Here is a 15,179-nt window from a genome sequence, read left to right on the forward strand (position 1 = left end):
TTTTAGCAGTTTAGCTAACCCTAACTCTGTTCCTAACCTTAACCTAATTCTCCTAACCCGTTACATTCATTCTCCTAACCTGCTGCGACAAATCTAACGAATTTGACAAAAGCTGAAACAAAGATTTTGTATAACTAAACCAAGATAGACCACAGCCTGTCGTTTCCAATCCGAACAAATGAGTCAGTGGGCAGAACAAGCAAGGAGGAGGGCAGAGCCAAGCACGAGCTAGCGAGACTCTATTAGCCCGTTCTAGCATATATCTGTATATATTTCCGTTAGGGAACGCCTACTCTGTGAAGTGCGCGTGTGCAATAACTCAATTCGCCTTTGCACTTCTAAACAAAGATAATTTTTTACAAGTCTACTCTGTTCATAACCTAGTTTTGTGAACAGAAAACTGTACTGAGATCAAATGTTTCATCAATGAGAAAATGTGCAGAATGTCGGTCAAAATCCATCTCCTTTCATCTTCTCCCACTGCCAGCCACTCTAACTACCATATTTCCTCTCACTGTGGAAACGCCAAGCGGATGCTTCACATTTATACATCCGGTGAAATATCTGTCTCATTGTTCTATCTGTGGCTGGATCCCTTCTAGCCAGGACCCGGTTGGGTTCGGCGCCTGCCGTATTTCGCTCGAAACTGTCGAATGTATGTCGCAAGCTGACGTCACTTTTATTGGATTTTTGTTTATCAAACATCAAGAAAATAATAGATTATAGAGAAGAACACAGTGAGCGCGACCCAACTAGGATGTTTAAAAAGTAGGTATTATGCATGATTTCCCTAACTAGCTAGCATCGTTACCATTGGGGCTGGCCCCAATCCCAAACATCAGATGGCTAGCTAGATAGTTAAGCTGATCAAATGTTATTGGTCACATACACATATTTAGCTAGCTACTAACTGTAAGTCGCTCTGGATAAGAGCGTCTGCTAAATGACTAAAATGTAAAATGTAAATAAGCTAGTTGTGTGTGTGCACAACAACACCCACCAATTGAGCACTATACTCAAATGTCATGTTGACAGTTTGTGGTTTACGTTAAAGCTGGCCATGTAGTTAGCTAAACAAATACCGAGTTTAGGCTAACTAACTACACGACCAGGCAGCTTGGTAGCTAGCTAACTAGTCAATGTTGTTAGTCTTCCAAGAATACATTTCAAATGATAACTCTTGATTAGCTTTCAGTTGAGTGAAGAGTCAAGCTGACATGAATGTTTCCATTTTCTCATTTCAGATTTGATGAGAAGGAAAATGTTTCCAACTGTATTCAACTGAAGACCTCGGTAATCAAAGGCATCAAAAACCAGCTGTTGGACCAGTTTTCAGACATTGAGTCATGGCTCAACCATATCATGCCAAAAAAGGACCCTGTCAAAATAGTGAGATGGTAAGTCAAGAAGATAACATTTTCTTCCCTTCTCAGTGGCTGTGTTCGAGATCATCAAATCCATTATGTATTGTGGGTAAATGCTGACTGACTGATCTACAAATAAATGTAGTTATTTGATGCAAGGTTGATCAGCCAGTCGGCAGTCGCCTGCACTGTTGGCTGCAATTTCGAACAAGGCCATTGTTTTTGGATATTTATTGATCCCGGTTAACCAAGAAATAAAATCTTGCATAATTTGTCAGTCCACAAGATATCAGATATTTGTTGACATCAGTTTGACTAGCCCAAGATGGGCTGTTAAGGAGTGTAGGCTAGTCTACTCCTTACGGTCCAAGGCGCTTATAAGTTATATCCAGTGACGAACTGGCTCTGGCAGCCAAAACAGTCCGAAACTCCATCTCAACGTGAATGGATTCTCAATTGTGATACGGTTCTGGAAGCATAAGGCCCTCTACTTTCATATCATATCATGGTGGTCCTCTGTAGCTCAGCTGGTAGAGCACGGCGCTTGTAACGCCAAGGTAGTGGGTTCGATCCCCGGGACCACCCATACACAAAAATGTATGCACGCATGACTGTAAGTCGCTTTGGATAAAAGCGTCTGCTAAATGGCATATTAATTAATATTAATATCAAAATAATTGTACAAAGAAAAAACGTATACTTGCTGTACACAGTTTTAACACAGTTGCAGCCGATAACACTTTTCTAGCTTCCTTCTTCTGTTATACACAGGTGTTTGGAGACGCTGGATAGCTAATTAGCAACAGGTGGTCACCTTTCTCTCCCATAAACAAGCCTGAGAGTTGGAATAACATGGAAATCTGACCGTGTGCGATCAGTGTTAAAAAGGTTTATAGTAATTCAACTTTTTGTGTTTTTTATCGATGATATGAAAGTAAAGTTCCAAAGGTTTACAAAACCATATCGCAAGTAATATTAACGTTTAGACAGAGCGTTGGGACTGTTGTACACATTGGCCGTGCCGCATTGCATGCTTCGGTTGAGAACCCAAGAGGTCTGGGTATAGCCCCCCTTGGGTGAACGAGAGCAACTGTTTGACATGTTTTGTGTTCCATCATCCAACCTGCAGCCATGAACACATTGAAATCTTGACAGTGAATGGAGAATTGCTCTTCTTCAGACAAAGAGAAGGACCGTTCTACCCAACTCTCCGACTGCTGCATAAGTGTAAGACCTCTGCTCTTTTTGATGGGCAGGTACTGTGTCTGTTGAATTACTATGGGGTATATCCATTTGAAGTCAATCACTTTTTGACAGCACCCCTTTTGATTTGAACAAAACTTTCCATACATATTTGCCCATTGTAGAAGTGCTCAGAAAGTGACTTTTTGCCAAAATGTTGACTTGAATGGGAATATCTGTTGTTTTAAATTATACTGTCAGTCCTCCATAGGAAACCTATTGAAATCATAGAAATATAGATCATAGAATAGACATGACCATTTAAGTTGATATTTGACGGTGGGTGGACCCGCGACCATCTTTATGGTAGTAATTAGAAGTTAAAATGTCAAATCAATTGACATTTCAATGGTGTACCAGCTAAATTGCAGTGGTCTGAAGGGATAGGTCCATTCAATTAATTATATTTATGTTTATGAAATGCACATTGTTATATTTGGTAACACATTTTCCTTGACTCCAACCCCATTCGATGCACTGGACATACAGTTGAAGTCAGAAGTTTGCATACACCTTAGCCAAATACAGTTAAACTCAGTTTTTCACAATTCCTGACATTTAGGTCAGTTAGGATCACCACTTTATTTTAAGAATGTGAAATGTCAAAATAATAGTAGAGAGAGTGATTTATTTCAGCTTTTATTTATTTCATCACATTCCCAGTGGGTCAGAAGTTTACATACACTCAATAGTACCTTTAAATTGTTTAACTTGGGTCAAACGTTTCGGGTAGCCTTCCACAAGCTTCCCACAATAAGTTGGGTGAATTTTGGCCCATTCCTCCTGACAGAGCTGGTGTAACTGAGACAGGTTTGTAGGCCTCCTTGCTCACACACGCTTTTTCAGTTCTGCTCACAAATGTTCTATAGGATTGAGGTCAGGGCTTTGTGATGGCCACTCCAATACCTTGACTTTGTTGTCCTTAAGCCATTTTGCCACAACTTTGGAAGTATGCTTGGGGTCATTGTCCATTTGGAAGACCCATTTGCGACCAAGCTTTAACTTCCTGACTGATGTCTTGAGATGTTGCTTCAATATATCCACATAATTTTCCTTCCTCATGATGCCATCTATTTTGTGAAGTGCACCAGTCCCTCCTGCAGCAAAGCACCCCCACAGCATGATGCTGCCACCCCGTGCTTCACGGTTGGGATGGTGTTCTTCGGCTTGCAAGCGACCCCCTTTTTCCTCCAAACATAATGATGGTCAGTATGGCCAAACAGTTCTATTTTTATTTCATCAGACCAGAAGACATTCCTACAAATAGTACAATCTTTGTCCCCATGTGCAGTTGCAAACCGTAGTCTGGCTTTTGTATGGCGGTTTTGGAGCAGTGGCTTCTTCCTTGCTGAGCGGCCTTTCAGGTTATGTCGATATAGGACTCGTTTTACTGTGGATATAGATACTTTTGTACCTGTTTCCTCCAGCATCTTCACAAGGTCCTTTGCTGTTGTTGTAGGATTAATTTGCACTTTTCTTACCAAAAAGTATGTTCATCTCTAGGAGACAGAACGCGTCTCCTTCCTGAGCGTTATGACGGCTGCGTGTTCCCATGATGTTTATACTTGCGTAGTATTGTTTGTAGAGATGAACGTGGTACCATCAGGCGTTTGGAAATTGCTCCCAAGGATGAACCAGACCTGTGGAGGTCTACATTTTTTTTCTTCTGAGGTCTTGGCTGATTTCTTTTGATTTTCCCATGATGTCAAGCAAAGAGGCACTGAGTTTGAAGGTAGGCCTTGAAATACATCAACTGGTACACCTCCAATTGACTGAAATGATGTCAATTAGCCTATCAGAAGCTTCTAAAGCCATGACATCATCTTTTGGAATTTTCCAAGCTGTTTAAAGGCACAGTCAACTTAGTGTATGTAATCTTCTGACCCACTGGAATTGTGATACAGTGAATTATAAGTTAAATAATATGTCTGTAAACAATTGTTGGAAAAATTACGTGTCATGTACAAAGTAGATGTCCTAACTGACTTGGCAAAACTATAGTTTGTTAACAAGAAATTTGTGGAGTGGTTGAAAAACAAGTTTTAATGACTCCAACCTAAGTGTATGTAAACTTCCGACTTCAACTGAATGTGGGTGGAGCAATGTCTACATAAGGGTGCAAATTAAACTCACCAAAGCTCTGACGAAGGCCTTGAGGCCGATACGTGAAGTTTAATAAAGAACAGTGATACTAGCAAGAGCAGCATGCAGGTTTCTATTTTATCTCTTATTATTGAAATGACACCCACCCTGTATTCAACTGCATGTTGTGTCTCAACCGAGGGCTGGCAAAACACAAAAATCTCAGATTATGTTAGGGTAGGCTAACATCAAAGTGGTGACCTGATCCTGCAAGTTCATGCTCTACAACATACGCAGAGTACGACCCTACCTTACACAGAAAGCGGCACAGGTCCTAATCCAGGCACTTGTCATCTCCCGTCTGGATTACTGCAACTCGCTGTTGGCTGGGCTCCCTGCCTGTGCCATTAAACCCCTACAATTTATCCAGAACGCTGCAGCCGTCTGGTGTTCAACCTTCCCAAGTTCTCTCATGTCACCCCGCACCTCTGCACACTCCACTGGCTTCCAGTTGAGGCTCGCATCTATTACAAGACCATGGTGCTTGCCTACGGAGCTGTGAGGGGAACGGCACCTCCTTACCTTCAGGCTCTGATCAGACCCTACACCCAAACGAGGGCAATACGTTCATCCACCTCTGGCCTGCTAGCCCCCCTACCTCTACGGAAGCACAGTTCCCGCTCAGCCCAGTCAAAGCTATTCGCTGCTATGGCACCCCAATGGTGGAACAAGCTCCCCCTCGACGCCAGGACAGCGGAGTCACTGACCACCTTCCGGAGACACTTAAAACCCTACCTCTTTAAGGAATACCTGGAATAGTATAAAAGTAATCCTTCTACCCCCCCCATTAAAAAAAAAAAGTGGTTGTCCCACTGGCTATCATAAGTTGAACCAATTTGTAAGTCGCTCTGGATAAGAGCGTCTGCTAAATGACGTAAATGTAAATGGTAGGGTTTAAGCTACAACACATGCGAATATGTACAAAATAGGAGTTTACCTGTTTTTAGATCATTCGTGTTCAAGGTTAGAAAATGTCAATTTCTGTGATATATATTTTTCTTTTCAAGAAATTATAAAATAGTTTGACAACCTTGTTTTCTATGCTTTTAAATGTTATCAAACTCAACCATTGATCTTTTCCAGTGATGAAGACATGGATGTCTCATGGTAAGGTGAGGTATGCAAAATGGGTCAACTTTGAGCACCTTTATCTCAAATAAAATAAAATAAAAATGTATATGCCACATGCGCCGAATACAACAGGTGTAGACATTACCGTGAAATGCTTAATTACAGCCCTTAACCAACAATGCATTTATAAAAATAAAAAAAAGTAAAATAAAAACGACAAAAAAAAAGTGTTGAGGGGAAAAAAAGAGCAGAAGTAAAATAAAATAACAGTAGGGAGGCTATATATACAGGGGGGTACCGGTGCAGAGTCAATGTGCGGGGGCACCGGCTAGTTGAGGTAATATGTACATGTGGGGTGGGGGGGCAGTGCAAATAGCCATGATTAGCTGTTCAGGAGTCTTATGGCTTGGGGGTAGAAGCTGTTGAGAAGCCCTTTGGACCTAGACTTGGCGCTCCGGTACCGCTTGCCGTGCAGTAGCAGAGAGAACAGTCTATGACTAGGGTGGCTCGAGTCTGTGACAATTTTGAAGGCCTTCCTCTGACACCGCCTGGTATAGAGGTCCTGGATGGCAGGAAGCTTGGCCCCAGTGATGTACTGGGCCGTACACACTACCCTCTGTAGTGCCTTGCGGTCGGAGGCCGAGCAGCAGCCATACTAGGCGGTGATGCAACCAGTCAGGATGCTCTCGACGGTGCAGCTGTATAACTTTTTGAGGATCTGAGGACCCATGCCAAATCTTTTCAGTCTCCTGAGGGGGAATAGGCTTTGTCGTGCCCTCTTCACGACTGTCTTGGTGTGTTTGGACCATGATAGTTTGTTGGTGATGTGGACACCAAGGAACTTGAAGCTCTCAACCTGTTCCACTACAGTCCCGTCGATGCTCAGTCCTCTTTTTTTCCGTGTAGTCCACAATAATCTCCTTTGTCTTGGTCACGTTGAGGGAGAGGTTATTATCTTGGCACCACACGGCCAGGTCTCTGACCTCCTCCCTATAGGCTGTCTCATCGTTGATCAGGCCTACCACTGTTGTGTCGTTGGCAAACTTAATGATGGTGTTGGAGTCGTGCCTGGCCATGCAGTCATGGGTGAACAGGGAGTACAGGAGGGGACTGAGCACGCACCCCTGAGGGGCCCCCGTGTTGAGGATCAGCGTGACAGATGTGTTGTTACCTACCCTTACCACCTGGGGCGGCCCGTCAGGAAGTCCAGGATACAGTTGCAGAGGGAGGTGTTTAATCCCAGGATCCTTAGCTTAGTGATGAGCTTTGAGGGCACTATGGTGTTGAACGCTGAGCTGTAGTCAATGAATAGCATTCTCACGTAGATGTTCCTCTTGTCCAGGTGGGAAAGGGCAGTGTGGAGTGCAATAGAGATTGCATCATCTGTGGATCTGTTGGGGCGGTATGCAAATTGGAGTGGGTCTAGGGTTTCTGGGATAATGGTGTTGATGTGAGCCATGACCAGCCTTTCAAAGCACTTCATGGCTACAGACGTCAGTGCTACGGGTCGGTAGTCATTTAGGCAGGTTATCTTAGTGTCCTTGGGCACGGGAACTATGGTGGTCTGCTTGAAACATGTTGGTATTACAGACTCAGTTAGGGACATGTTGAAAATGTCAGTGAAGACACTTGCCAGTTGGTCAGCACATGCTCGGAGTACACGTCCTGGTAATCCGTCTGGCCCTGCGGCCTTGTGAATGTTGACCTGCTTAAAAGTCTTACTCACATCGGCTACGGAGAGCGTGATCACATATTCATCCGGAACAGCTGGTGCTCTCATACATGCTTCAGTGTTGCTTGCCTCGAAGCGAGCATAGAAGTGGTTTAGCTCCTCTGGTAGGCTTGTGTCACTGGGCAGCTCGCGGCTGTGCTTCCCTTTGTAGTCTGTAATCGTTTTCAAGCCCTGCCACATCCGATGAGCGTCAGAGCCGGTGTAGTACGATTCAATCGTAGTCCTGTATTGACTCTTTGCCTGTTTGATGGTTTGTCTGAGGGCATAGCGGGATTTCTTATAAGCGTCCGGGTTAGAGTCTCGCTCCTTGAAAGCGGCAGCTCTACCCTTTAGCTCAGTGCGGATGTTGCCTGTAATCCATGGCTTCCGGTTAGGGTATGTACATACGGTCACTGTGGGGACGACGTCATCGATGCACTTATTGATGAAAACAGTGGCTGATGTGGTGTACTCCTCAATGCTATCTGAAGAATCCCGGAACATGTTCCAGTCTGTGCTAGCAAAACAGTCCTGTAGCTTAGCATCTGCGTCATCTGACCACTTTTTTATTAACCGAGTCACCGGTGCTTCCTGCTTTAGTTTTTGCTTATAAGCAGGAATCAGGAGGATAGAGTTATGGTCAGATTTGCCAAATGGGGGGGCGAGGGAGAGCTTTTATTCGTCTCTCTGTGTGGAGTAAAAGTGGTCTAGAGTTATGTTTTCCTCTGGTTGCACATTTAACATGCTGGTAGAAATTTGGTAGAATGGATTTAAGTTTCCCTGCATTAAAGTCTCCGGCCACTAGGAGCGCTGCCTCTGGATGAGCGTTTTCCTGTTTACTTTTGGCCTTATACAGCTCGTTGAGTGCAATCTTAATGCCAGCATTGGTTTGTGGTGGTAAATAGACAGCTATGAAAAGTATAGATGAAAACTCTCTTGGTAAATAGTGTGGTCTACAGCTTATCATAAGAGGCTCTATTTCAGGCGAGCAAAACCTCGAGACTTCCTTAATGTTTTGGCATTTAGGTCTAAAAGTCACTTTCTGACCACATCTTCCATGGCCAAACATGTATTGAACGTTTTGATTAAATCAAAAGGGAAGCTGTCAAAAGGTGATTCAATTCAAATGGATTTACTTATGTGCTTTGTGTACTTGTACTGTTTGGTAAGTTGCTTTTTCGCTCTGTTCGTATTTTACAGACCCCTTTATTCTTCCACACCAACAAGTAGACAAAGGGGCCATCAAGTTTGTCTTAAGTGGAGCCAATATCATGTGCCCTGGATTGACGTCCCCAGGCGCCAAACTCTATCCTTCTGCCTCAGAAACAGTAGTTGTATCCTTCCTTTGACCGATATGCTGATCATGTACAATGCCTTCAGAAAGTATTCATACACCTTGATTTATTCCACATTTTGTGTTACAGCCTGAATTCAAAATGGATTAAATACTTTTTTCTCACACCCATCTACACACAATATCCCATAATGACAAAGTGAAAACATGTTTAGACATTTTTGCAAATGTATTGAAAATGAAATGGAGAAATATCTAATTTACGTAAGTATTCATACCCCTGAGTCAATACATGTTAGAATCACCTTTGGCAGTGATTACAGCTGTGAGTTTTTCTGGGTAAGTCTCTAAGAGCTTTGCACACCTGGATTGTTCAATATTTGCACATTTATTCTGAAAAAAATTATTCAAGCTCTGTCAAGTTGGTTGTTGATCATTGCTAGACACCCATTTAAGTCTTACCATAGAATTAAGTCAAAATTGTAACTAGGCCACTCAATGTCATCTTGGTAAGCAACTCCAGTGTATATTTGGCTTGTGTTTTAGGTTATTGTCCTGCTGAAAGGTGAATTTTGTCACCCAGTGTCTGTTGGAAAGCAGACTGAACCAGGTTTTCCGCTAGGATTTTGCATGTGCTTAGCTATATTCCATTTATTTGTATCCAAATAAACTCCATTGTCCTTGCCGATTACAAGCATACCCATAACATGATGCAGCCACCACGATGCTTGAAAATATGAAGAGTGGTACTCAGTGACGTGTTGGATTTGCCCCAAACTTAATGCTTTGTATTCAGGACATAAAGTACATTTCTTTGCATTTTTTGTTGTTGCAGTTTTACTTCAGTGACTTATGGACGTATGTTTTGGAATATTTTTATTCTGTACAGGCTTAATTATTTTCACTCTGTCATTTAGGTTAGTATTGTGGAGTAACTACAATGTTGTTGATCCATCTTCAGTTTTCTCCTATCACAGCCATTAAACTCTGTAATTGTTTTACAGTCACCATTGTCCTCGTGTGTAGGCCAGTGACACAATCTCAATTTAATCGATTTTAAATTGAGGCTGTAACACAACTAAATATGGAAAAAGTCAAGGGGGTGTGAATACTTTCTGAAGGCACTGTTTGTTCAGTACAACGTCTAACTGGGCCCGTATTCTCAAAGTGTCTAATAGTAAAAGTGGTTATTTAGGATCAGGCCCCGTCCATGTAATCATATTCATTATGGTCATGATGATGCTTTCAGAAACTCAGGGGTCAGAGTTCCAGAGTTGGAAATAGCTTACTAATAGATCGGCCCTCAATAAGTCTGCGTTCCAAATGGAAAACTCAGACCAGAATGTTGATACCCAAGTTTACGAGTTGTGACGTTTCATCACTGACCTTCTAACTCTCTAACCAAAAGATTGTAAAACAAAGCCATTTACAATGCAGTTTGACCCATACGGTCTACAGTGTGTTCAGAAAGTATTCAGACCCCTTCCCTTTTTCCACATTTTGTTACGTTACAGCCTTATAATGACAAAGTGAAAATATTGTTTTATTTTTGTGCAAATTTATAACAAATAAAATACAGATACCTTATATATGTAAGTATTCAGACCCTTTGCAATGAGACTTGAAATTGAGCTCAGGTGCATCCTGTTTCCATTGATCATCCTTGAGATCTTTCTACAACTTGATTGGAGTCCACCTGTGGTAAATTCAATTGATTGGACATGATTTGGAAAGGCACACACCTGTCTATATAAGTTCCCACAGTTGACAGTGCATGTCAGAGCAAAAACCAAGTCATGATGTCGAAGGAATTGTCCATAGAGCTCTGAGACAGGATTGTGTCAAGGCATAGATCTGGGGAAGTGTACCAAAACATTTCTACAGTATTGAAGGTCTCCAAGAACACAGTGGCCTCCATCATTCTTAAATGGAAACGTTTTGTAACCACCAAGACTCTTCCTAGAGCTGGCCGCCTGGCCAAACTGAGCAATCGGGGGAGGAGGGCCTTGGTCAGGGAGGTGACCAAGAACCTGATGGTCACTCTGACAGAGCTCCAGAGTTCCTCTGTGGCCAGAGGGAAGCCACTCCTCAGTAAAAGGAACATGACAGCTCGCTTGGAGTTTGCCAAAAGGCACGTAAAGGACTCTCAGACCATGAGAAACAAGATTCTCTGGTCTGATGAAACAAAGATTGAACTGTCTGGAGGAAACCTGGCACCATCCCTACGGTGAAGCATGGTGGTGGCAGCATCATGCTGTGGGGATGTTTTTCAGCGGTAGGGACTGGGAGACTAGTTAGGATCGAGGGAAAGATGAACGGAGCAAAGTACAGAGAGATCCTTGATGAAAGCCTGCTCCAGAGCACTCACGACCTCAGACTGGGGCGAAGGTTCACCTTCCAACAGGACAACGACCCTAAGCACACAGCCAAGACAATGCAGGAGTGGCTTCGGGACAAGTCTCTGAATGTCCTAGAGTGGCCCAGCCAGAGCCTGGACATGAACCCGATCAAACATCTCAGGAGAGACCTGAAAATAGCTGCGAGAGATGCTCCCCATCCAACCTGACAGAGCTTGAGAGGATCTGCAGAGAAGAACAGGAGAAACTCCCCAAATACAGGTGTGTCAAACTTGTAGCGTCATACCCAAGAACATTTTCACAAATGTCTAAAAACCTGTTTTTGCTTTGTCATTATGGGGTATTGTGTGAGCATTGAAAAGGGAAGGGAAAACTGTTCTGACTTCAAAAGCACTCGAATGCATTCATGTCTTAGTTATGACTCACCAACTGGGAGCTAACGAGTTCCTGAGAACCTTCCAAATGCACCATTATGTCTGCCTGTAATTGTCATACACTAACATTGGTGTTTTGACACTTCCGGTCAGTATCAAGTGCATGAGTTGGTGTTTCCTTGACAATTCGTTTCAGGCCATAATGGCGGAGGGCAAGCAACAGGCGCTTTGTGTCGAGTCATGAAGATGTCTGCAGAAAATATGTAATTATCACATGATTTTTCCTATTTACACCACAGAAATGTACTTGTACACATACACTACATCACCAAAAGTATGTGGACACCCCTTCAAATTAGTGGATTCGGGTATTTCAGCCACACCCGTTGCTGACAGGTGTATTAAATGGAGCACACAGCCATGCAATCTCCATAGACAAACATTGGCAGTAGAATGGCCTTTTTGAAGAGCTCAGTGACTTTCAATGTGGCACCGTCATAGGATGCCACCTTTCCAACAAGAACAAGTCAGTTTGTCAAATTTCTGCCCTGCTAGAGCGGCCCAGTCAACTGTAAGTGCTGTTATGTAAAGTGGAAACGTCTAGGAGCAACAACGGTTCAGCCGTGAAGTGGTAGGCCACACAAGCTCACAGAACGGGACCGCGAGTGCTGAAGCGCGTAAAATCGTCTGGCCTCGATTGCAACACTCACTACCGAGTTCCAAACTGCCTCAGGAAGCAACGTCAGTCCGACGGACGAATCTGGGTTTGACGGATGCCAGGAGAACGCTACCTGCCCAAATAGCATAGTGCCAACTGTAAAGTTTGGTGGAGGAGGAATAATGGTCTGGGGCTGTTTTTCATGGTTCGAGCTAGGCCCCTTAGTTCCAGTGAAGGGAAATCTTAACGCTACAGCATACAATGACATTCTAGATGATTCTGTGCTTCCAACTTTGGGCAACAGTTTGAGGAAGCCCCTTTCCCCCGTTCAGCATGACAATGGCCGTGTACAATGCGAGGTCCATACGGAAATGGTTTGTCGAGAACTTGTCGCCCAACATCAGTGCCCGACCTCACTAATGCTCTTGTGGCTGAATGGAACCAAGTCCCCAAAGCAATGTTCCAACATGTAGTGGAAAGCCTTCCCAGAAGAGTGGAGGCTGTTATAGCTAATGTTCCCTCTCGTCATGCGTGCAGCTCCTCCGGGACTGCAGCACAGAAATGTCAGCCCACAGAGAGAATCGCGAGATTGAATAAAATAAAATAGGAATAAAATAGAACAAGGCTTTATCATTGTTGCTTTTTACAGAAATGTTTGGCGAAAGACTAGGAATGCCTTGGAGATCGACCAGTCTATCTTGATTGACCAGTTGGTGACCACTCCTCTAGAAAGTTGGTCAGTCTCCCAGTCCCTACTAGTTTGTCAGAGGAGTGGTCACCAACTGGTCGATCAAGATAGACTGGTCGATCTCAAGGCATTCCTAGTCTTTCGCCAAACATTTCTGTAAAAAGCAACAATGATAAAGCCTTGTTCCTATTTTATTCTATTCGTCTTGGCTGTTGGTGGTAGGCGCACTCGATTCAGCTGCCCTGCGCACTGGGTAGACAAACTGTTGCCATTTGGAACCATTTCATGTGTCTGAAGGTACAAACTCTGCCTTCCCGGCGACCTGAGAGCAAATTAAGTGCACTATAGGCCTACCGCTTGCCAATCGGCTGGCTCAAATGACTGTGTCTGCACTAAGGTAGCAGGCATAAAAGAAAGCTACAGCAAAGTTGATACTGTGAGATTTCAAAACGTTTAAAACCATGACTAGAGAGAGGCTGTCAACGAATACAGCAAAGAGATGCTTATTTTATGAGGGAGTTCATGTTTAACTTCTTACTCATTACTGTTATAAAATGTACGCCTTTTCCTATTTCCACTCAGCACTAAAACAAATATTGAATATTGAGGAATATTTAACTTTCTCTGTTCATAGGAGTAATAACATGAATTTGTGCATGAGGCAGAAATAATGTGGTGTGACTCGAGTTTCGCCATCATCTGGAAGAGGCTGTCCCTTTTGGTCAGTATCAGTGGAGGAAAGGGAGAGCGGAGGGATGTTGAAAGGTGGACCCTTAGTCTGCTGCGCTCTCCTCCGTTGAGACTGACCATGAGATGCAGGCACCATCAGCCCAGTAAAATGAAAAGCAAATTATTTAAATGTATGCTCATTCAGCTGTGCTTCACAAGTAATACAACAACGGATCTATTACCAGTGTGATCATATAGCCTACCTCAAATTTAGAAATGTAATTGAAAAAAATTGCCTGAACAACAATGCATTGGCAGGGCAATTCTTGCATCAAACAGCACAACATTTTCAGTCACCTGCACTGCATGTTTTTTTTCTTCTCAAAAGTCTCATGGAATGTAAACCTACATTGGACACCTACACATTGGCTGCTACTGTAGGCTGAATGATAGAACAGCTATGTCCATGTTAAAATGTTATGGGATGCATGTTCTCAATTGATTTTTATGGTAGGCCACTCTGGTAGGCCTACATTATGATCAAATAGCCACAGTAGCCTACATGGCCACTGTTAAAACTGTCACTTAAAGCGGGTACATCCTCAGTGTTCACAGTAAACACGTGCTGGAAGTTGCATTGAATTTTCACAACTGTAAGTTTGGGCTCAGCAGACCTGAAATTTGCTCAATACCGAAATCTTTTTGAGGGAACATTGGTTATAGCAGCAAAGGGGGGGACCAACTTCATATTAATGCCCATGATTTTAGAATGAGATGTTCGAAAAGCAGGTGTCCACATACTTTTGGTCATGTGTACTTCTATATACTACTGTACGCGTATAAACTTTCCTGACGCTCATTCCGCTTCACTTTTTGTGAACAGAGAGAAAGTCAACAAGGGAGTAGGAGTTGAAAATGTTCATTATCTTAATGACGGACTGTGGCACATGAAGACGTATAAGTGAGATGTCGTTACCCACCCCCTGACCACATGGAGCTCTTGACAGCGAGGCTGCCAGTCAATTGTTTACACCAATGGACTTCGTTGTGTAACTAGCTGGAGGCTATGAACCAATCTAATTGATGCAGAAATAAAAACCTGCATTAAAGTCAGTGGCGGCTGGTGAAAAATATTCTCGGTGGGGCTGTGCCATACTTTTTTTTCCTGTAACCATCGAGACATATTTTAACACAAACTGCAGGACAGCAGTGCTCAGTGAAACATTCAGTAATTATTTAATGCCAATATTAAAAAAGTTGAGGCATTCTTACACAAAAACATATTACACAAACCCAAGCCTTTCATTTGCATTTAAAGTGAACTTTTCACCATTGGTAGTAAACAGGCAACGCAACAGGCATGCTGTCAGAACAGAGTGGAAAGTGGACAATAACATGAAATTATTATAAAGTTTATAGGAAATCTTACACTGTATGAAAGGATGTATAATATAGAAATGGATATCAAGTGGATGAACTCAAACCTTTGACTGGAAGAATAGCATACAGTATTTTATGATCATACTAAATGTGACTAATTGTTAATGTGCTCCAGAACTGCAACAATTAATTGATACAAACAACATATATACAGTAATATTAGCAAAGA

General features: G+C 42.9%; 1 protein-coding gene across 1 annotated transcript; it reads left to right on the plus strand.

The window, feature by feature from the left end:
- The first annotated feature begins 570 nt into the window (after positions 1–570).
- On the plus strand, positions 571–14,548 carry mcts1 (MCTS1 re-initiation and release factor). The gene is given in 7 exon segments (XM_041841946.2): positions 571–768; positions 1,245–1,397; positions 2,494–2,591; positions 8,731–8,864; positions 11,752–11,788; positions 11,791–11,818; positions 14,454–14,548. Coding segments are annotated over 7 exon segments (543 nt in total). The 5' UTR covers positions 571–757; the 3' UTR covers positions 14,536–14,548.
- Positions 14,549–15,179: the final 631 nt, after the last annotated feature.

The sequence above is a fragment of the Coregonus clupeaformis genome, chromosome 2, assembly GCF_020615455.1.
Source record: "Coregonus clupeaformis isolate EN_2021a chromosome 2, ASM2061545v1, whole genome shotgun sequence".
In the NCBI taxonomy this organism is placed as follows: Eukaryota; Metazoa; Chordata; class Actinopteri; order Salmoniformes; family Salmonidae; genus Coregonus; species Coregonus clupeaformis.